The sequence below is a fragment of the Crinia signifera genome, chromosome 1 (assembly GCF_055691185.1).
Source record: "Crinia signifera chromosome 1, ASM5569118v1, whole genome shotgun sequence".
Taxonomy (NCBI): domain Eukaryota; kingdom Metazoa; phylum Chordata; class Amphibia; order Anura; family Myobatrachidae; genus Crinia; species Crinia signifera.
In genome coordinates this window covers 178168148-178192795 of record NC_139217.1, presented here as the reverse complement: position 1 = coordinate 178192795, position 24648 = coordinate 178168148, and the positions used below count along the sequence as shown (strand labels likewise).

The following is a 24648-nucleotide window of genomic DNA, read 5'->3' as shown; positions in this document are numbered from 1 at the left end:
TACCGACTGCTTTATTTTTACAATGCAATTTAGATTTCAGTTTGAACACACCCCACCCAAATCAAACCGTTAATGAATAAATAAATATCACCAGTGTATGCTAGGGTTATTTATTTATTACCAGTTATTTATATAGCGCACACATATTCTGCAGCACTTTACAGAGAAGCTTATAGATTTATAGCTTTAAGGGAATATAACTTGTATCTCAACAGCTGCAATATTTGCAAATAAACGTTATGCTGATTAGCCGATCTTTAATCAAAATGTTTTATTTGAGTAGATGTTGATACACCGTATTTGAGGTATCAAAACAAATCGCACTGATTTGGCCAAAACGTTCACATTCGATTTACTAGATCGAATTCGATATTTACCTGCCTGCACAGTCTTTCTTTTCAATATAGAGAAAATGGCAGCATGCATCGCATAAAATGTATCATAAAAAACGTTAGATTTTGATTCGATTTTAATCGAAAACCTGTCAAAATCGAAGTGTGTGTACATCGCTTAAGTCTACTTCCAAAAGACCTAGTGCTTGATTCAGATTTGTACCCAATGATAATGTTCACGTAACTGAGCATTTATCGGTAGACTGTGCATGCACCAAAGTACTCTATCAATGCTGCCTTCAATTAGCAAAAGAAATATAATAATATTATTACCAGTTATTTTCTATAGTGCACACAAATCACGGTCCCTGCCCCAGTGGAGCTTACAAACTACAGTATATTCCCTACCACATGTACATGCACACACATTCATTCTACGGTTCATTTTGTTAGGAGACAATGAACCTATTAGTATATTTTTAGTTTGTGAGAGGAAACCCATGCAAGCACGGGGAGAATATACAAACTCTGCACTGTTAGGGCCATGGTAGAAATTGAACCCCTGACCTTAAGCTGGGTACACATCTATACAATCGTCGGGCCGTTCTTCCGTTCTGGGTCGGACGGCCATTCAATTGTATAGGTGTGTACGCTGTCCCGACTCCCTCTGTACGATTGATAAACGGCCAAAAACGGTCTTGTCCGTCCATACTCGGTCGGTCGAAGGTTCTTTGCTGTTTAATTTTCATCCGACAGGACGGGCCCATATCGGAACAAAACGCAGTGCGTACGCACGTTTGATCGATATGCTGGCCGTTCTTGCGACTATACTGCCAAAGCTGGAACGCCCATGTTGGCGTTCCATAGCTGCATGATCTCTCCTACAGCACAAGAAGTGTTCACCTCTCCCCATGTTTATGGGCATATGGACATATATACGGCAAACTGCTATAAAGATGCGGAAAGCGACTACCTAGTCACTTTGCCGTATCTGTCCATAGTCACCCTGCCGGCTGCTATAAAGATGGGGTACGCGCTGAGCAGGCAGCCCTAGAAAGAATGCAGTGAGGAGAGAGGTCAGCTGGTGAGTGGAGCAGACAGGACAGCACAGGGATTTGGGAGGCGGATGGAGGGAGCTGCTGTAGGTGAGGACGGGATGCTGTCATGGCAGGTACAGGCAGAGGAATGCGGTTCTAGAGCATCACCGACCACACTGGATGTGCCTGTAATACACTGGTGAAAGCAGCAGAGGTGACAGGACTCCGGGGACCACTCTATATTAGTACACAGGGTAATATTAGTACATAGGGTGAGAGCAGATGGCCAGGCAGCGCAACCGCTTCCCAGAGCCGCCCCTCCGTGGACGGGGCGCTGCGTGCGTGTGGGGGGTGCCCGGGCATCTGTCCCATCGCTGTGTGCAGGGGGCACCCTGCTCTACTACTACCCCTATGGGGACATGGGGAGGGAGGGGGGGTTCATGCCCTCTGCCAGCGCTGGCTGCCCGGGGACGTCCCATGCTCCGGGCGCAGCGATGCCCGGGCACGGAGGCTCTGGGAAGCGGGCACGCTGCCTGGCCATCTGCTCTCACCCTATGTAGTAATATCACCCTATGTACTAATATAGAGCAGTCCCCGGAGCCCTGTCACCTCTGCTGCTTTCACCAGTGTATTACAGGCGCATCCAGTGTGGTCAGTTAAGCTCGAGAACCGCATTCCTATGCCTGTACCTGCCATGACAGCATCCCGTCCTCACATACAGCAGCTCCCTCCATCACCCTCCCAAATCCTTGTGCTGTCCTGTCTGCTCCACTCACCAGCTGACCTCTCTCCTCACTGCATTCTTTCTAGGGCTGCCTGCTCAGCGCGTACCCCATCTTTATAGCAGCCGGCGGGGTGACTATGGACAGATACCGCAAACTGACTAGACGCTTTCCCCCGGCTTGATAGAAAGTGTGCCGTATCTGTCCATAGTCACCCTGCCGGCTGACTGTAGAGGCTTACCCCGACTTTTGTATAGGTTCTGTACTCACGCCTCTGTTTTGGTATGCCCTTAACCCAGCCCATTATGATAATATTGTTTATATGTATTGTGTCAAAAGCCCAAATCGATAGAGTGTGTACAGTGGTACAATCTTTTTCTTGCGACTGTTTGGACAGGAGTACATCGGACGTCGCAAGTAAAATTGTACAGGTGTGAACGCGCATATCGGCTGTTTGTGGATGGTGCTCCGTGTCTACGGTCGGTCGAACGGTCGCACGAAAACAGGGATTGTATAGATGTGTACCCAGCTTAAGTGCTGTGTGGCAGTAATGCTAACCATTACACTGTCCATGCTGACAGTATTATGGATTGTTTGAGGGGGGCCCCAAAGCAGTATCTTGCCTAGGGCCCCATGAAGTCTAAATCCACCTCTGAATGGCCCCAAAAAAGTATCTTGCCTAGGGCCCCATAAGGTCTAAATCCACCTCTGAATGTCAGTATGACTACATACAATGTAAGTACTGTGAGAGGATGCTTTCCTGTCCTTAGGAGAGCCATTAACCCCAGTTGTGCCATAACTTCAGCAATGACCTTTAATGTTGCAATAGAGCTCAATGTACAGAAACCATACATATGCAGGGGCTCATGGGGTACACTAGGTTAGAGGTAGTGTATCCCATTTGAACTTTTACCTAAAAATTGTCCCAAGCTTCATAGACAGCACACAAAAACAGACGGATAGGAGCAGTAATGGGTCAGCAGTGTAACATGTACGGTGATGGGCTAACTCACTGATGGATGAGGGCAGATGCCCAGTGTCTCATCAGGGTCACATCCCAGTCTGCTGGGAGTGACTGGAGAGCTACCCCCGTGCGCTATACAGCGGGAATACAGAGCTCCTAACCCGGGTAACCGGAATAGCAGCGTCCCCTACTGGGTAACGCAGTCAGCAGCCACTGCCAGCGATCACGGAGGAGTTATACCAGAGCCGCAACCGGACGACCCATGGAGATTCTAGACCGGCAACCGTTAAGCCTTGATCCGCCATGCCACGGCAACACCGTTCCGGTCTTCATCCAATTCCCCGCCCATTATTACCTGCACGCATGCCCCCCGTCACTCACCCTCCGCCAGATCGCTGTATGCGGTGACTCTCTCTCCGGAAGAGGCTGCAGCACCGAGCCCAGCAGATCCCCATGGCATACTGACCCAGGCGCGCACACAGCTGCCCAGGGGACGCGCACATGCGCGCTCACCTATGCTGGAAAGTGCCGGTGTGCGCGCCGCTTGCTGACCGGCATTCACAGCATAATCGCCTGACTGACACCTGAGTCTTGGCACATGACACCGGAGCTTGCCTACTAGAGGCCAAACTGTTGTCTGCCACACGAGGCTATTGTATGGCTGCACCTCCGCGTAGCCGCCATTTTCTTGGAGATGCAGGACATACAATGACGTACTAGCCTTATGTCTGGGATTTATTTGTAGTTCGGTAGTATCAGGTTTAGCAGTGTTCCATTGTTAGGCTTCTATGCTACCTGCAGTATGATTTCTGTTGTCCTCTTACATAATTGTCTTTATAAAAATGGTTGTTTAGCGCCACCAACAGGTTGTGTGTGGATATCTGTCATGCAGCTATTCTGCTAGGTTGAAATCCTGGTTTAGCATAAATAAACTGCTTTAGAACATCATTAAACTTGTTCAGAACATTAAAATGTGTACCTTTGCCAGGTTTGTTCGCTCAGTCAATTCACTGGCTGCGGTTCAGGCACAGTGATTTTGCTTTGCTGGCCGCATGTTACTTTTCCCAATAGATGTCCATACATACAGTATAGTGTTTTTTTGGCAACATACCTCCTAACTTTTAAGCTGCAAGGCCAGTGACCAGTGACGTGCGGGGAGGTCGGTGGCTGGTGAGGCACCCGCATCCATCCCCCATCGGAGCTGGCTCTGGTTCCTAAAACACAGGGGACAAAGGAAGTAGAGGCTCCTTGTATTTTAGGAACCAGAATCGGGCTCTTGAGCTGGCCCTGGTTCCCAAAATATGGGAGACAAAATGAATATGGGTCCCCCTGATTTTGAGAATCAGCACCAGGCTCCACTAGCAGGGGGTGTAATGTCATAGACAGGGGACACACTTGATGGGAGTCCTGTCTTTTGTGCACAGAGGGGGGGGGGGGGGGTTCCTGGGTTTCTGTGTTGTCTACACCTGGGGGCTGTAGCCGCCTCCCAGGGCTTCAGCCTCTTCATCTATGTTCTTCACCTGAGGGCAGTGGCCTTTTAAGCTCTTATGCATGGCCATCTCCACCCAGGGCTTCTGCAGTGCAGATGCCCAGCCCAATACCCCCACCGCCGATGCCTGCTACCCTGGCCACCATTTTGAAATTTATTTTTTTGGCGATGCCTGGCCTGCTACCCCGCCGCCCACACGTCTGCCAGCCTGCTCATCAAACTTGTAATGATGAGCAGGCTGGCACATACTCCAACATGACCCATTGCATTCGGTACACAATGCTCTGTTCCTGGACTTCCCTGGTAATGTATGATTGTCATCACATGTGTTGAAACACCCTTCTCGTCAATTACCTAGTTCCACACAGTTGCTGGCAATCATACATTATCAGGGAAGTCCAGGAACAGAGCATTGTGTACCGAATGCAATGGGTCATGTTGGAGGGTATGCTGTCAGTGTAAGGCTGGTTTCACACACTAAACTCCTGCCGGACGGTGAAATCCCGCACGGGCAGGGAGCCGTGCCGCACACATTAGTTGTGAATGGACACTATTGTGTCCATTCACACGGGACGGCCACGGCCCGGCCGCACGGCTGCAGCCGGATCCCATCACTGGAAGGGACGGCTGCCGGGCTTTGGCCATCCCCACCATTGTAATCTGCTGAGTGCGGCACGGCTCCCTGGCCGTGCGGGATTTCACCGTCCGGCAGCAGCCGGAGTGTGTGAAACCAGCCTTAGACTGACACTGAGCAGCAGGACAGCGGATCGGTCTGTCTGTGTGTGAGACTGATCCGCTGTCCTATCACATCTGTCTCAGTGTAGGGGCATTTGTCCCGGTCACTGAGGCAGAGTGACAGGTGCCGCTTATCCATTGATTTTCAATGGGGTTTGCAGCCTCTGTTTTTGATTAGCCCCCTTGCTGCTGACAGTTTACAGCTGCCTTCCAGCCTGCCCACAGTATCCCACACACATAAATAATAATAAAAAAGATATTTATAACACATTATGTGTTATAAATATCATGTTTGTAATTTTTTTAAATCATTTATGATTGCCTCCCCTGACTGCAAGTCCCTACCAGTGACTTTTGCATGCTGAAGTTGGACCTTTCTGAAAAGGTGATGAGGACAAAAAAGGTGGGTGGGCATGACCTCACGCCACATTTTCATAATTTTGGGGGCATACCCAGAACTCCCTGAGCAACTCCGAGGCCTACTTGAATACACTGTGTAGATGCACACAGCATCTATCCAGAGATTACACTCAGATTTTGTTGATATGGTGCGTCCAGCCTCTTGTCTCCATGGCAACCCCACCAGTGACAGCCCGCAGGCTGTTTGTCCCCTTGAGGCCACAGTCCCTAGTGGTAAATGGCCCCCCAGTGTGTTCATGCACTGTCACTTTAAGAAGTGACAGCACACAGCAAATTTGCAGCCAGCGCATCTTTTAGAGCCAGTCAGTGAGCTGCTTACTTGTGTGTAGCACTGGAGTAGCACCTGTGTCCAGCGCCATTAGCAAATCCGAACCCAGAGGAGGTAAACATAGCCATCGGCACAATAGGCTTAGCTGTAGAACAGCATGTCTATTCTTTTTGGGAAGGAATCCGCTAAGGACATGTGGACAGCTCTGAAAAATGCTTATGAAGACAAAGGTCTAATGAGGAGGATAAGCTTTAGACGCACATTATAGGGAACAAACTTGAATGCCTGCAAGGACATGAATGATTACATCGATAAAATCCTATCAATAGCTCAGCAATTGGCATCTGGGGGAGCACAGGTGGATGAGGAAGAAGTGACGATGGTAATGCTGCAGAACTTAATGGTAGAATTTAACTTCCTAGTTGTCGCACTGGAATCAAATGATACCAAGTTTGTGGGGGCCAAATTACTCGCAGTTCCAAGAAAGGATTCCTGTCGCCACCATAGCTGAGGGTTCTGCCTTGGTAGCAAAAGGGTGCAAAACTCAAGAAGTACAAATTCAAGTGTTTTGTATGTCACAAAGTAGGGCACAAGGCTTTGGAATGCAATACAAAGAACATTAGTGATGCGCAGAAGCGACACGAAAAGAAAAACGAGTCAGCATTGAGTGTAGCAGACAAGCACAGAAAAGATTGCTAGTACAAGGACTTGGAGCCACTAGACACTTCAGCTGCAACCAAAAGTGGTTCAATTCTTTGACACAGTGTACACCCATGACAGTTAAAGGAATCGGAAACCAGGTCCTTACTGCATCAAAAGCTGGGACAGTCACAGTGAGACTAAGAATTGAGGGACAACCAGTCGTTACAGCTATTCAAAACGGCTTGTACATGCCAGAATTAGAAAGTAACCTCATCGCAATCAGCGTACTCAGGTGAAAGGGCAGGTGTATGGTGCATAATAAGAGAGGGCTCAAAATTGCTTCAGTACCTGATACAACCAACTATACAGATGGAGTGGGTCTCTTCTTTGCAGGGGATGGCCATCCCCCGCCACCTGTATCTGCGAAAGGGGACGCGCGCCCGTCCCCTTCCGACGGCTTCCTCCGGGTCCCCGCCGGCTTGTCGGCGGTCACCCGGGGTCCCCACCGCCTCCCCGCACCCCCCCCCCCCCTAACCCTGTCCGTCTCCCTGAAGCGGAGACGGACAAGGTTCCCGTCACCCCGCCGCCCAGAAACTGAGACGCACGCGCGTCTCAGTCAGATGAGAGCCGGGCTGCTGGCGGATCGCCAGCGGTGATGTTCTGGTGATTCGCCAGCAAGAGGGAGCCCAGCTCCATCTGTATGTCCTGGACACAGAGGGATGCACAGCCTTGGCAGCCTCTGATGAAAGCAAGACAATGGAACTGTGGCACAGACATTTGTGACACTTAGGATACAACAACATCCAGAAATTAGTAGACAGAATGGTGACAGGGATCACAGTGAATAACGTGGAAAGACCTGTGTGTGAAAGTTGCATAAAAGGCAAGCAAACCCGCAACCCATTCCCCAAGTCAGCAAGTAGAGCGGAATCAGCACTAGTGCACACGGATATGTGCGGACCAATGGAAGAGGAGTCAATTAGCGGTTACAAGTACTTCATGACTCTCATGACTCTCCACAAGGATTAGGCATGTATACTTCATCCAGAGGAAAAGTGAAGTGATCAAGAAAACTGTGGAGTACAAAAAACTAATGGAAACTCAGATAGGCCTAAAGCTAAAAGTCCTGAGATCCGTCAACAGGGGAGAGTATGATAATGAAGCACTAACCGCATTCCACAGAAAACATGGCACAAGTTGACAATGGCCTACATGCCGGAACAAAACAATGTGAGTGAGAGGGCAAACCGAACGATTGTCAAAAGAGCGCAAACAATGGTAAATTACAATGGCCTGAAGAAGAGTTTTTGGACAGAAGCAGTATCTACTGCAGTGTACCCAAAGAAAACAACATCATGGTGGCCATAAAGGGAAAAACTCCCCTAGAGGCCTGGTACGGGAAGAAGCCAGACATCAGTCACCTCCCCCTTCTTTGGAAGCAGAGCTTATGTGCATGTACCAAAAGAAAAGGGGAAGAAACTAGATCCAAAATCTAGTCAGTGCATAATGCTAGGCTATTGAGAGGAGAGCAAAGGGTACAGACTTTGGGATGAAGAGAACAGACGTCTCCTGAAATCCAGAGATGTAATATTTCAATAAACAGTACTACCCACAAAAGCTGTAGAGCAAGAGAACGAAGCACTGGTAAATGTGTGCGCAGCAGACAGTGTGCCTGAAACGGAGAATACCAAAGAGGGAAGTGAATCAAGAAACAGAGTTTCTAAAAGAAGCAACAAGGGCATACCCGCCAAAAGATATAGCGAAGAGTATGCAAACATAGGTTAAAGTGAACCTCAGAGCATCCAAGAAGCGAAAGTATGCAGTGATTGGACGGAATGGAAATCTGCAATCGACACAGAGCTATCAGCACTAAAAGAGAACAATACATGAACTATCATAGATAGGCCAGGCCACCTTCAGACAGTCAACAACAAGTGGGTCTTCTGCAAGATGTTAAATTCGGATGGAATGGTCGTCGGCTACAAAGCCTGCTATGTTGCAAAGGGATCCGGATTGACTACGGGGAGATTTATTCACCAGTTGCAAGATACAGTATAGCACTATGACATTAGTGATTGCAGTTGCCACGTACCACAAATTACTGCTATACCAACTAGACTATGACTCAGCATTCTTGAACGGAGAACTGGTGGAAGAAATCTACATGGAGTCGCCTGAACATTACGATGAAAATACATTCCAAACAGAGAAAGTATGCCTTCTGAACAAATTGATATACGGTCTAAAACAAAGTGGTCGCTGCTGGTACATAAATCTGGATGCAGCACTACTGGAAATTAACTTTGTTAGATCAGAGACTAACCATTGCCTCTATCATAAGACCTTAGAAGAAAAATTGTTCATTTTAGCCATCTATGTGGACTATATACTCATTGCAGGTCAAGAAAAATCTCATCGCTGATGTGAAGGATCAACTGAAGCAAAGAATCAAGTTGAAAGACCTAGGTCTAGCCAATCATTTTTTGGGCATGAGGATCGTGCAAGACTTGCAAGAGGGAACAGTCACGGTCGACCAACAAATGTACATTGAGGCAACGATTTTGAAATATGGAATGGCAGACTCCAAGCCAGTGAACACTCCAATCGACAAAATTATCAAGAATGGTCAAAGCTATGTCACCAAGCACAATGGAAGAAAGAGAGGAAATGCAAGGTGTTCCTTACAAAACGTGGTTGGCAGTCCTATGTATGCAAGTATTGGGACTCGCCCTGATATCACTCGCCCCACCTTCGAACCATGTTCTTCTAACCATGGAATATAAACTAAATTCTATATTATCAGAGCTTGGAAGAGAATACCCCAGATCCTTGTAAACTGTGGTAACCAACATTTCTGTGAGAGAGAGAGAGAGAGAGAGAGAGAGAGAGAGAGAGAGAGAGAGAGAGAGAGAGAGAGAGAGAGAGAGAGAGAGAGAGAACCCTCCTGTGCCCAACACAACGCAGAGCCCACCATCAACCTTTTTCCTTAAATATAATAATTATATGACTTTTATTATTTTTCATATAATTTCATATTAATCGGCCTATCCCTGGACTAAGTATATGCACTTATTCCTGCCCTCTTCCTCCCCATACCAGAGAGGAGGGGTATTATTTAATCCTAAAATCTATAAAAAAATAAATAAAAAAAAGAAGACAATGCTTGCTCCCAATATCAAGGCTCATTATCCCAGGGTGTGCAGTAATCAAGCAAGCTTGATGGCAGGGACAAACCAGGGTAAAAAGTCACCCCTGCCGAAATGGAAGGAGAGGGAATGGGTCTATTAATAGCTGCTGGAGCAGAGTAAAGTGATAGAAGTCAATTTGGCTGGCATGATTCTAGTCTGGTCTAGTTGGACTACTTGGGCTATTGCATTGTTCATTCATGTGGCCAACATTGTCGCTAATATCTTTAGTCCATGATAGGAAGAAATGTCCTTATCTATCTCAACTGTAATTGGGGGGAGGGGGTTTAAGTATTGCATTGTGTCAATTTAGTCAAGGAGATCTGCCGCAGATATTTTTTCATTTGTGTACGTCATCTGAGAACTTAGTTGTATAAGTTCAAATAATAATTGAAAAGAACATCAGCTGTTTGTTCACTTTCAAATCAGTATATGTATAGTATAGCAGAGATCGTTCTGTTTAGCAACTATGTTTTAGCCAATTAAGCCACGTGACTACACCACTTCTGTCTCCCTTAGCTTACATGGCATTCATGGAAAAAGGGATAAGATGCTTTGACCTATACAGTTGGTCTCCAGCCAGTGGCGTAAGTTTGTCCCAGACACACACAAACGCAACCTTAAATATTATATATATCAGTGCTGTATTGTGTGTGTGTGTGTGTGTGTGTGTGTGTATATACATACATACATACATACATACATACATATACACACACACAGTATTTAGAGAGAGGGAAACATATTTCAGAACTCAGCTACTAAAGCTATATTGCAGGTTTTCAATTAACTGATTCAGCAGGGTAGGAGAGGTGCCCCCTTGGGAGCTGGAGCCCACCGGCAGATGACTCCATTGCCTCCCAAAGTTCTGCCTCTGCTCCAGCACACTTCATATGTGCAGAATACAATGTACTCAAATCACCTCATTACATGTGTTAATTACCGTCAAGGTCATAGCAATTTTATTCTGAGTTTAAGTGGACATAAAAATGTTATTTCATACATGCAACTCTATTAGAGTTAATCTGAGCAATGCCTTAAGTGACTCAGACTACAGTGGGTGGGACAGTGCCCTCCCATTCTGCAAAAAGCTCACTGTCCAGCCCCATTACATTTTTCAATGTACCGGAAAGTCCAGAAGTCACATTCACTGGTAATTTAAGGTTCTTGGTACTAGAATAGGTAAGTTATCTGACATTCCACATGAGAGCTATACAATTTATATACCACACATTTACAGCAATTGGTGAGGAACTCATGGCTTACCAAAATCATAATGAATTGCTACACATCCAGTTGCTGACAGAATATGACAAGTCTGAACATCAGAGCAATAAGGATGCAAAAATCTAAAATAAACACTTGAATAGTGTTGTCTACACGATCATGATGTGACCAAACAGGTTTTACTTTCTCTACATAATGAGACCTATGTGACAGTAACATAATTGTTTTTCCTAGTTTACTTTTAAACCGCAGGTTATTTTAAATTGAAGATTATCTAAAACAGAGGCATAAATTCTCACAAAACAAAACAGAAAAAAAGCAATCTGGAAGGGTGTGATGGTTTAAACAAACATATTCATGTGGGTACATTTTAATTGACATAAAAATACAAAACAAATAAAAAAGAATAATAATCCCTGACAGTAATTTCCTGAGAATAACAATAAGAAAAAAAACAAACACACGGAAAATTAAATCCCTTATATGTTTGATAAAGGCAGGTTCATTGTAAACATTTGGCCATTTTCTGAAATTGTATGTGTGAATGTTAGCCAGTTTGGTCTGCCTTTTTATATATTTTTTCTATTCTGAAATAAGATAACATTTTAGAGTAAAATGCTCCCTCATCATTCTATGCGGGGAATCAAATAACTTGCAGCAGTTTCACTTTGGTCTTAAGTAAAGCTTTTTGGTGAGCATTGAAGCAAAGCATGGCACTTGTTTTTTCCCAATGGCATTCCGATCAAGGCAGTTTTCAACAGAACGCAGCGACACCTTCCTGTTCACCAGGGTCAACAGCTCTGTCAATTCCAACTCTTTGCCATAGCGCTTCAGTGCCTCACACAGATCCTGGATGTACCAGGAACCATGCACTGTTTCACGGTGAGAATAATAGCCTTAGAGAAAAAATATATATATATTCAGTATGACAGGTACATGCACATACACTTTACAATTTTAAAATGACTTTGGCCCTTTTAACACTGGTCCTCAAGGTCTTTGGCAAAATCATTGTAACCTTGATTGACAGTGATAGTTACCTCAGCAAAGAAGCTAGCATTTGGGAGAACATTCCAATCTCTTCCTTGGTTGGAGATTCAAAATAGACTTATTAGACATACATGGCTAGAGGGGCTGCTCTCTCAGTCCTAGAGATTTAACATTATGGGGGGGGGGGGGGAGGTTGTGGTATAGTGGGTCGATGGGGTTGAGATCAACCATGGTATAGTCGACCACCCTTAGTCGACCCGGCTTAAATAGATGTGTAAAGATAGTTGGTAGCCGCTACAGCGGCAGAAATGCTAGTTAGACACCGGCGGCTGATCGGTATGACCATAGTCAATGGACACATGGTCGATGGGATTTTTACATGATTTTTGAGTGCCAAATGTCACAGAGGTCCGCGGGGACACTGTATATGTGCACAGTGTCTCCACACATGGCTTGCCATGCTTCAAGCACGGTGCTTTGCTACGCTCGGCACACTAATCAATTCTAACTCTATCTAACTAGCATTACTGCCGCTGTAGCATCTAACTAAGCCAGGTCGACTAAGCGTGGTCAACCATACCAACTTAAGTGCCTAAATAGTAATTCAGGGGGATGTCCCAGGGTTTCAGAACACCTGGGAAGTCCAACATTTTTTCCCTTAAATTAGGATTTATTTTTCCAACTGCTCAGAAGATGTAAAAAAAAAACTATTTTTTTTTTGGAAAACTATAGAGAATTATCAACGATACACTTTTGCGGACAATTGCCAGTTTTTCGTGGGTCGTGATAAACCACCAAAAAAAGAAAAAATATTTAGAAAACTGCATTTCATCTCTTACTGAATTCCCCTATATGAAAGTATTTGAATCCAGAGTGATATCTTAGACCATTGGTTTTCAACCACTGTGCCGTGGCACACTAGTGTGCCTTGAGCTGTTCTCAAGTGTGCCTCCAGATATAGAGATGCCCCAACCAGTTTACAGCCACCACCAGTTCAACTGCTATTTACTGGTCTCTTCTTTTCATGTAAAGGGCCAATGTATTTTATTTTTGTTAGCTGTGGGGACCAGTGTGATTTTTTATTTTGGGGGGGACCAATAGGTTTGTTTTTTCCTGTGGGGGCCAATGTGTTTTGCCCTGTGGGGGTCTTGACAATTTTAAAATCTTATTTAGTGTGCCACAAGGTAAAAAGGTTGAAAAACACTGTCTTAGACGATTGTCAAGAGGTCTCTAATAGTTATCACGAAGAAAGGGATTCTATAATAGACAGTACCTTCTGCAACAGAGTAGCACATGATGAAATCAGCCCCAGCAGGAAGAGTATATACAGATGCCGAATCCACCTCAATGGTATTTTTTTCAGGAGTATCCACTGCACCATCAGTAAGGTCAGTAGCTACGACTGGCTCATCGTGCTGGGTACCTCGACATGCCTGCAACACATTATATAGCATGGTTACTCAATATTCCATAAAATGGCATTGCACATCAAACTTTTTTAATTTTCTTTTGTGTGCAACTCAGAATCAGGCCTGCTAAGTGCAAACGATGATGAATTATTGGATATAAAGCAAATACTTGGATATAAAGCAAATAATTGATTATAATTAAATTTGCCTTAATAAGACAAACAGGTGGAAAAATGCTATGCTTACTGTATTTAATAGATGAATCAGGTACCTCCCAATGAGAAGTATTTTCTACTGGAACAGAGCTCTGCCAGTTATCAAAATGATTACATTATTGTACAGGATTGGTTGGTACTTGTTTCCTAGCACGGCACCCCCGATTTTGATCGAAGTGCATCTAATCGCATCACATGTAATATAGCGGCATGCGATGCAATTTTTCATTGTACAAGCACCCTGATGGGTGCTTACAATGTTAAATTCACCCCCATTGTCAACACCACCCCCACTATCAACGCCATCCCGAAGCGTGACGAGCGCAGCGAGCCCACGAGTGGTGGCAGTACGCGTCCACCGACCTTTTCATACCCCACTATCCACGTCGGTGTGGAGTTGATTTTAGATAGTGTGGCGAGCGCAGCGAGCCACCGAGCCCGAAGCGCGGCGAGCGCAGCGAGCCCCTTGAGGGGACACTGATTATTTACATGTATTCCGCGTCCGCTCGCCACGCTTCAGGCTCGTATTCCGCGTCCGCTCACCACGATTCGGGCTCGGTGGCTTGCCACACTATCTAAAATCAACTCCAAGCCAACGTGGATAGTGAGGGTATGAAAAGGTCGAAAGACGCGTACCGCCGCTGCGCTCGCCACGCTTCGGGTTGGCGTTATTAGTGGGGGTGTCGTTGACAATGGGGTGCATTTAACATTGTAAGCACCCATCAGGGTGCTTGTACAATTAAAAATCGCATCGCATTGCATGCCATTTGCTGGCATGCGATATTTCATTGTACAAGCACTCCTGTTAATTTAACGGGAATATCGCATGGCATGCATCACACACCACTAAATACTGTATGCGATGGGCGCCATGCTAGGAAATAAGTACCGATTGCTTTAATATGACGGCTAGAAGATATCAATGCTAATAACATTTTAGGAACTATTACCTGGATTATGAAAATCTTAGGTTTTCCCACTAAACTTTGGCATTTGTCTCCTTTCAATAAGCAGGTCAGTCGTTGGATATCAATTTTCGCATCAAAAGCATAAACATGATTATCTTCTCCGTGGCTCAGAAACACACAGAGGAAGCAATCCGCGTCACTGTGATCACTCATTGAAGCTGGCAGGAACAGAATTAAACAATCAAAGACTAGTTCAGACATCATTCCTTTTATGCTATTGTAGAGCAGGACAAATAAGTGAAACTAAATGGGAATGTTATAACTGTACTGCAATAACGCTAGAAACCTGAATTAACAGTGATTAGAAGAAAATGGACCATAAATGTTCTTCAAGCTACTATTACGTTAGTCTCATATAGTCATTCTAGATTTTATGCTAGGGTATATCTATCTAGCAGATCCTATTTGGCACACTTGCACGGTCATGCAACCTTTTCCTATAACCGGTGTTTTGCGACTTGGATTCTTTTCAGGCACTTTGGTTTTGTGGTCAATGTCTATTTTGCAAGTCCACCCTTCAGCTTTTCAATGTGCACTACTACTGTGCTCTCAATCGGTCACTGCCCTTAAGTATTAGGACTATAAATCTATGGGCTGGATGCATCAATCATCGCATTTTGCTTGCTACTCTTCGCAAGCTTAATGGCATTTCTCAACACCGTATGCTTGAAGAAATTCACAATGGACATACCTTGCAGCAAGAGCTCTCATTTGCAATGATAGCACTTCCGGGTTTATGACACGGAGTCCTATCTGCTTGTGTGGTGCACCGGGTTGCCGTGATTGGGATAATTCGGAAGAAAACCATAGGCTTCAATTAGCTATCTAAAGATCGTATGGCCTAACGCATCCAAACACCATAATCTATTGCATTCTGGGGCTTGGGGCATATGTGGTAAATGACCAAACTTCTGAAAACTGCATTTACAAAGGATTGGCCACATTTTAAAAGTTGGTGCATCCCACCCTCTTTGAACACAATCTTTCATTCTTTATGGAGGTCAGCAGAGAGGAAGCAGTGTTTGGCAGCAAGGTGCCCAGCAAAATGTCACTCTGCATTATAGATAGGTGGTTGGCCATTCAAGAACTTTTGTGATGGAAGCTCATTAACTTCTATTCCGGGATCTCCTGTATCAGTTGGGCTTACAGCATGAATCTCTTTAAGTCTAAACCCAATTTTGACCACTGGTTGTCCTGGAAAGAAAACAAGGGACAAATGTAATGTCCCGCAAGAAGCAGGAACTGCGGAATTTTGTGTGAGTCTGGTTGGATTTTTAAAGTGCCAATCATTTACACAACAAAATCAGGCTGGTTCTACCATGCCAATGATTGCAACTTTAAAATCATGCCAGACATGAAACAAAAATCCCGCACTTTCAGCTTCTCTTGGGCTATTACATTTAGCCCAGTGTTTTTCCCTAAAGAAAGCCCATTAGTCCTTAGGAATAGTTGATTCCAGTCCCATAAGACAGGGGTTATACGTAGATCTTAGTCTAACAGTCTTAAATCTGAGTTTGGTGATTTAGATTCTATGGGGGTAGGGCACATATTAGGGGACAGGGTTTTTTTTTTTTAGAGAGAGGAAGAGGCCTGTGTGCAGCCTCCTCCATCCAGGCCCCATATTTTCTGCTGGCAACAGCTCAGCACTCTAAAGTATGAGATCTAGAGGGCTCAGACTATAAGGTGCATGCGCAGATCTCCAGGGAAAATGGCGTGGAGGCCATTTTTATGGTGATATCCGCAATGCTGTTGTCACAGAAGTCCACATAGGTATGTATTTAAAAAAAAAAATTGAGTGCAGTATGCATGGTATGGGCCTCTATTATAAATATGCTACTGCTAGGGGTCTATTTACCAAGCCTTGGATAGAGATAAAGTGGGAGGATATAAACTACCAGTCAACCATATCAAGTGCCAACCAATTATCTCCTAACTGCCATGTTACGGGTTGTAATTTAAAAATGGTAAGAGTTGATTGGCTGGTAAAATGTTGATTGGCTCCATCCAATTTATCTATTTCTAAAATGCTTAGTAAATAAGACACTTAGATTGTTGCTGTTAATTGTATAGTGATTTTCTTAGAAAGGACTCTTGTAGGGGAAGAAAAACCTTGCAAAGTGGCAGACATTTTGGGTGGACTACAGTGCTTAGGCTGGGTACACACTAGGACGATATAGGCATGTTTTGTCACATCAGAATGCCAAATCGTGCACAACTAGTGTGTATGCCTGATTGCGCCCTCCCATGAGTCGCATATGACATTTTCTGGTTGTCCATACTGCATGGCCAGCCAGAAAATATTGTGTGCAACCCAGTGCAGTGTAACGAAGAATATAACAAGAGATTGTTCAGTTGTTACATAAAGCAGTGTATACAGGCAATCTGGCATGATCCAAGACAAAGGGAAATTGTTCCAACCATCAACTGCATTACCCATTACCTGTTGTCCTGACATGTACCTGTCTTTAAAGTGGGTGAATACAAAATATGAAATTCGAGGGTGGTATAAAAAATAAGTGGACACTTAAGTATGCTTTGGATACAAAGTACAGATACAATATACAAACAATCGCAGAATAATCATTTCCATGAATAGTTCATCCTACCCAAGATTAAACATGTGAGGCCTATATAAGCCCTGTAATATTCGAATGTTGTGGTACCAACAAAGCATTGATTGATAATATTTATTTATGAATTCCAATACAATATATATAGGTGATGAATATGGTGGGGAAAAAAAAATCAACTTACCATCATGGATTTTGTCAAGTACTTCCACTGCTTTGAGGTTATCATAACTCTTAACTTCAAACCCAAGTTCAGTTAATCTGAGGGGAAAAAAACAGCATTTAATGCATTTAAACATTATTGTTGCATTTTTTAGAAATGAGATTTTATGGAAATAGGTGGAGTCATATTGATACTCCGGTAACCCAAATTTTAATTAACATGTTTAAGAACACTATAACAAATGTTTAGGATTTGTTTTCTACAAAACTTGTTTAATACGTTGGCCAGCATGAGCTTGGTGCATTCCTTGTTTTTGTTTTTCATTTTTGGTTGCATTACAGTACTGTTAATAAGATATACTGTAGAACAATAAGGTGTGGGATGAGCGCTAAAAGAATAGTGCAGATAAAAGTTGGAAAAAAACACCTGAAAAAAAATTTGGGCTAAATTAATGTAAACAGCTCTTTTGAAAAGTTGCTGAAAGTTCCGTGGAGGCTGCTATGCTAACCCTACCTCTAAGCCCGGGGAGCGGGTGGGAGATTGGAATCAGTGCGGCTGGATGTTAAGAGGCCGTCTTCTCCGTCTCCGTCTGCCGGGTGACGTCACTTAACGCCGTAACGAGCGGCGGGTGCCGTGACAGCTTGGAAATCCTTATAGAGGAGGAGGCATGCAGGGAGGAACCACGGTGTAGTCTTCAACGCGTTTCGTGCTCTTGCAGCACTTTTTCAAGAATGATTTGTAAGCGTTTGTTCTGCCTTTTTTATTTGTAAAAAACTTTATTGATTTTTTTTTTTTTCAAAAAACTTTATTAAAAAACGGAAATGGTCATGAAAGGAGTGGGAACCGCATGTTTAGCTGGTTTCAATGTCTGTTTGGGATTCCCATATACTTTAATATATTAAAAAAAAAAAATATATATATATATATATATATATATATATATATATATATATATATATATATATATATATATATATATATATATATATATATATATATATATATATATATATATATATGAAGTAGCAGGCAGGCGGCGGCACTCCAAGGGTTTTTATTTGTGCAAAACGAAAATCTCCAACGTTTCGGGGACTAGCCCCTTTGTCAAGGTGATCACCTTGACAAAGGGGCTAGTCCCCGAAACGTTGGAGATTTTCGTTTTGCACAAATAAAAACCCTTGGAGTGCCGCCGCCTGCCTGCTACTTCCTTTACAATACCGATCCGGAGGGCACCCAGGTGCATACCCATCAGTGTCGGAGTGCCGATCCGCTTCTCCTCTCTATATATATATATATATATATTTTTAATATTATTTTTAAAAAAGGTGTTTTATTAAAAAAGAGAGAATAAAAGGAGGAAGAAAAAGAAAAAGAAAAAGGGGGTACTGACATTTAATGAAGATATATAATAATGGATATATGTGAAAGGAAAATATATATAAAAATAATATATAAAAACTATATTTTGGTTTATAAAAAGGCATTGAATTCAAAATCAATATTAAGACCTTTTGGCATCAGGGTTTTAATTGTATATATCCACTTGGTTTCAGTCTGTTTAAGGAGTTTGATAAAGTCGCCACCTCTCCAATTTTGGCTGACCTTTTTGATTCCAATACAACAAAGACCTGATGGGTTTTTATTATGTGCTTGTAGGAAATGATTCGATACGCTGTGAGTGGTGAGTCCTTTTTGAATATTGTAAATATGTTCAGATAATCTGATCTTTAACTGTCTCATAAAAGATATATGACACCTTCCGAGTCACAGGAGATATGTTCTTTGATATGGTATACTTTTTTGGTAACATTTGATTGGAAAGTGGTGATGGGTTTGGTAGACATAATGTTCTGATTTTTGCAAGCTTTACAGCTGAGACAGTAGTGGAATCCTTGTGTTAATCTTACGTTGTTTTGTTGTGCGGTTGGTCTGATAAAGCTGGAGACGAGTTCTTGACGTAGATTTTTTGCTTTTTTGTAAATGATTTTAGGTTTTTCAGACAGTAGTGGTTTTAGGTCCTCATCTAGTTGTAGAATGGACCAGTTTTTTTTAAGAATATTTTCAAAAAGGTGGTGGTGACTGTTAAATTGAGTGATGAAGGTGATGTGTTCGTTTGTGCTTGGTTTTTTTGGTTGGTATTGGATGGTATCTTTACGGTTCAAGTTTGTGACGGTGGTCAATTGGTTGTGTAAGGTCTCTTGATTATAGCCTTTCTGTAGGAAGTTTTTCCTTTTTTTGCTTTTAGCGCTCATCCCACACCTTATTGTTCTGTAAATTTTATTGAGCTGCTTTCCTTCGTTTTAGCGCAGTGCCCACTTCCATATTAAGAAATACTGTAGGCCAAAATGCTAGACTGGAACATCTTATTTACACCGTTTTTATTTACTACAATAAAAGTACTCACACACAAGCATGGCTGCAGAGCTATATAAACATATACACTACTACAGAGGTGACTGTACATATACATATATACACATGTGACCAGAGTTGGTACAGACAGGTTTGTAGAGTGGATCATGTGATACTATCCAAGATTGCAGTACCCATGATGCAAAACAGCAGCAGTGCATATTTACAGATAAGCAACTGGCTTCAGGTCTCTAGCTAACTGCAGATGGCCAGTGGGGATACAGATGGTACTGTAGTAAGGCGAGACTGCCGGACCCTGACACTGACTTATGACATCATTTATATTTCCTGTTACAAGCCAGGTACTTAAAACAAATGTATGGTTTGTTGCTATAAAGTGGATTTGCATCTTAAAAAAGATTAAGAATACCTCATGTGGAGGTTTTGTTTATCAGCATTAGTACCACGTCGCTCAGGCAGTGTTAACTGCCAATAGAACCATTCATGGTTAAAAATCAGAGCCAAACCACGCCGACCATTTTTCATGTTATATTCTGCAGCTGGATCCAGGGCCTGGGACCTACAAATATAAACAAATTAATTATGATGATTAGCCATCTCCAATGTAGACACAACATGCCTGATTCTGACTCAGAAACCAAGTCAGTGTAACGGATTCAATTCTAGGGGTGCAAATTTATTATAATATAAAACATACATATATACACTCACCTATAAGCATAGGCACAGGAACAGGGGGGATAGGGGGCAGCTTAACCCCCCCCAAAAAAATCTTTGAGAGGTGTTAGTCAGGTTGGAGGAGGAGCAGCCACGGACAGTCAGGGGCTGTGCATTATAGCAATAGACTGCACGGCCCTTCACTGTACTGCACAGAAGTGGAGATTCCTGTGCAGACTTGTAACTTAATAGGATGCACATTACACCACCTTTTTCCGTATAGTGCAGAAGCCATGCAGCATATTACTAGATGATTACACACCACAGCCACTGCCAGTGTCGTGTTAAAGGGGGAAGGGGGGATTACAGGGTATGAGTGCCCTTGGGCCACTCGGTCTCTGGGGCACTCCATGGTCAGAGCTACTACAACCCAGTTTAAGCTCTGCAGCATGATTCTGCTCATCTGCAGTCTCCATCGCTAGCAGCTGCACACTCAACAGCAGAACTGCAGCTGCTGGAAGAATTGCTGCTGGAGCCAGGAAAGAAGCTGAATCGGTCCCCACTGCTTGCATCCAGCCAGTTTGAAAAGGAAGGGGGGTTGGGAGAAGGCACCAAAGTTTGATGATATCTCTATCCCCCCCCCCCCCCAACATAAAAATGCTCAGACTCCCCTGCCTATAAGTAATAAAGGTTTTGCTGCTCTTGCATGTAATTTATCTCTCTGCAGTACAACATGGTTTTGCTAGGAGACACATTGTGCAGTATTCAATGCCGGTGCGAGCGGCCGGTGAGGGGGTTAAACTGCGAGGATCACAGAAAACCAGTGATCCTCGCAGTTTAACCCCCGCGCCGGCCGCTCGCACTATGCAACGTTCCGGGGGAATCCTCGCAGTCACAGAACTGCGAGGATTCCCCTAAACTGCGAGAGCCGCGGCTAGTGCAGCAAACTCGCTATAATTAGCCTCGGCTCTCGCAGCTTTTGGAGGCACATTCGCAAATTCCCCCTCGCTCAAAACGGAGCGAGGTGGAATTTGCGAATGAGGGGGGGTCAGTTGAATACCGACAGGGTGAACGGTGACTGCGAGCAAAAAGTCCTGCTCGCAGTCACCGCTCGCCCACGGCATTGAATATATGCCACTTTCTCCTGTTTTTCTTTGCTCTCATCCCTGAATCTGCCCCAATTATTTTCTATGTGTCCTTCTAACCTTTCCTGTAGCAATGGATACCAAACACAGTCCTAAAGCACCCCAACAGTCCAGGTTTTAGGGATATCACTGCTTGTGCACACATGTTAATCAAACTGACATACTAATTAAGTCATCTGTGCCTAAGCAGGGATATCCTTAAAACCTGGATTGTTGGGTCACTTTGAGGACAGAGTTTAGGTACCACTGTTCCTAAACTGTGGATATTCTACAGATCTATTTGAGTCACAGGTGTATGCATTATGGCCAACATTTGAAAATATTCCCAAGTGGAGCTCCAATTATTGCAATTGTAATAATGATGCGTGCAAATCATGCACTGCATACTTACCTACTCTGCAGGTTGTTCCAGAAGATCTTTTAGAATGTAAGCTCTCACAAGCAGGACCATCTCTCCTCATTGCATTGTCCAAAGCGGGACCCCATACCCGGCAAACACCCAGTGACGCCGTTTGATGACATCATTGGGTGTTTGCTGACATCCGGGTATGGTGTTCCGCCTTGGATCAGCTTTCACTTGTCTCCTTGTTATATAAGGTAGGTTTTCTTCGTTTGTTGTAAGCCTGATAACAGTGCCACACTAGGCATTGAAATATTGCATTAAAAGTTATTCTTTAGCCTACTGTTAGTTTCTGAAAATGGAGTGCCGCGCGATCCCTGTTTGTGTGTGCGTATATGTATGTATATATATATATATATATATATATATATATATATATATATATATATATATATATATATATATATATATATATATATATATATATATATATATATATATATATATATATATATATATATATATATATATATATTACAGAGAAAATACCAGCGCAAAACCAAAAGTCCTCTGATGATAGGGGTATTTGTAGTGTCTCGATGTGTGCCGCTCTTTGAAAAGACCCTCACCACAGGGATCCGATAAAGTACTTGCAAAAAATGGAGAAAAAGCGCACTCGTGAGTATATAAAAGTATAAATTTACTAATGCACATATGCTCACATACATCAAGGTTCAGGATAATCAGCTTGCCAGCATAATAGGGTACATCAACCGGTACGATGGAACAAGTAGGGAGACGTCAGATGGTATCAGGAAGGACCTTCAAGGCAGACCGCTCTCACCGCCGCACTCGCAGGCCTGTATCCAGGGACGTAACTCCACCACACTCCGGGACCTCTCACAAGTAAGCTGGAAGAAGATAGCCAGAGACGCAAGATCACGTCAGGAGTCTAAGCCACGCCCAACGCGTTTCGTCACCGTTGGACTTCGTCAGGGGGTGTGTCCATACCTCTCCTTGTCATACATATATATGGCTATCAATTCACCCATCCAGGTGAATTCCATCATACAATTTACAACATTTAACATTATACACAGTTCATATTCAAAATATCTACACGCATATGCTACAGAAAATGACAGTTCATCCGTATATCTTTATTATATTGGGTGAAACTGCTATAAAAAGAGAATTATAAAGACTACATCAATTTTAATTAAAGCATATATAAAAAACATATATAAAAAACATATAAAAATATATCTATATATCTAAGAAAATATACATAGATATCTATATTCTAATAAAAATACATTTATAATTTAGATTCCGGAGAAATGTCAGCGAGGTAGCAACAACCTGTAGATTTACACACAGGACAAAGAAAAGACAGTTTTAATGACTGATCAATGAATTAATATATACATCACAATAATGTGAACATACTAAAGAGGAATATATTAGAAACAAGAAATATATAGTGGGTTACAACATCACTCCTACACATCATTGCGCGCATAACCTGAACTCTCTGATACACAGGTGGAGCACAGCTCAACAGCACCTGAGCATCGAGTCCAAACCTGCGACAGCAAACGACTTTAGTGCAGGAAAGGTGTGATGTCGCACAGAGGCAGAACTCTGGGAGGCAATGGAGTCATCTGCCGCCGGGCTCCTGCTCTCAAGGGGGCACCTCTCCACCACTGCCAGTTTAAATCCATTAATTGAAAGCCATCCAAATCGCTTCTGTGGCTGAGTTCTGAAATATATATGTGTTCTCCCTCTCTTTCTGTATATTCATACAGTATATAATATATATTTCATAGCAGACTATAGATATTCTGAATAACGTTGTGTGTGTGTGTGTGTGCGTGTGTGTGTGGGGGGCACCAATATTCATCTTGCCTCCGGGTAACTGGGACAAACTTACGCCACTGATGTCGCATCCCTCATTTAACCCTGCAGGTGACAATGTTCCCAGAGTGTATATCCAAAAAGTTTCTCTCATACTAAGCTTTTTCAAAATATCACCGCCACGGCTGTCAAGACTGACATGCTCAATGGCTCTAAAGGAGAAATTGTTTAGGTCAGATGAACAACAATTATTAAAATGTCGTGGCACACTGTGCGTTAATATTTTATTTTTAATACTGCGGGTGTGCTCTAAGATACGTATTTTTAATAATCTCTTAGTTTTACCTACGTATCTTTTACCGCATTTGCAGTCTAAAAGATAAATGACATTTGTTGTAGTACAACAAATATTAGATTTGATCTCATATGATCTACTTTTATCTGCATTAAAAAACTTTTTTCTTTCCTTACTCATATATTTGCAAACTTTACATTTGCTGCATGGAAAGCAACCTTTAGTTTTCCCTAACCAATTTGTATCTACTTCACTTTTTAAATTGCTGGGAGCCAATACTGATCTTAGTGTGTTGGCCCTTTTGAAAACGACCTGAGGTTTTTTTGGGAGTACTCCTTTAAGAAAGGGATCAAGCAAAAGTATATCCCAATGCTTTGATAAAATATCTTTAATTTCTTGGCCGTGCACATTATATTTTGTAATAAAGGGGACAAAAATTTTTTCGTTTGTATTATCCTTATTTTTATATTGCAAAAGATCACCTCTATCAAGTGATCTCACTTTTTGTTTGCAATTATCTATTAGTTTACACGGGTAATGTTTTTCTTTAAATCTATCATCAAAAATAGTAACTTGTTCCTCAAACTTGGCAGTATTACTACAGTTTTTTTTAATACGCATATATTGCGAAAACGGGATATTGTC

The 24648-nt window shown here is 43.1% G+C and overlaps 2 protein-coding genes across 4 annotated transcripts in view; both read right to left on the bottom strand.

The window, feature by feature from the left end:
- AP1AR (adaptor related protein complex 1 associated regulatory protein) overlaps positions 1–3664 on the bottom strand; it is a 53843-nt gene extending 50179 nt beyond the window's left edge. Inside the window, exon 1 of one of the 2 annotated variants that reach the window (XM_083178258.1) lies at positions 3437–3664. In XM_083178258.1, the coding sequence (XP_083034384.1) occupies positions 3437–3558 (122 nt within the window). In that variant the 5' untranslated portion in view covers positions 3559–3664. The remainder of the gene's footprint in view (positions 1–3436) is intronic. The other variant, XM_083178249.1, reaches the window with a different exon arrangement.
- A 7684-nt stretch (positions 3665–11348) lies between these two features.
- Positions 11349–24648, bottom strand: part of CASP6 (caspase 6) — a 43206-nt gene continuing 29906 nt past the window's right edge. For both annotated transcript variants that reach the window (XM_083178225.1, XM_083178234.1), the window contains 5 exons: positions 20119–20268; positions 17358–17434; positions 14586–14761; positions 13285–13444; positions 11349–11917 (listed from right to left, as the gene is read on the bottom strand). In XM_083178225.1, coding sequence (XP_083034351.1) covers positions 11685–11917; positions 13285–13444; positions 14586–14761; positions 17358–17434; positions 20119–20268 — 796 coding nt within the window. In that variant the 3' untranslated portion in view covers positions 11349–11684. The remainder of the gene's footprint in view (positions 11918–13284; positions 13445–14585; positions 14762–17357; positions 17435–20118; positions 20269–24648) is intronic.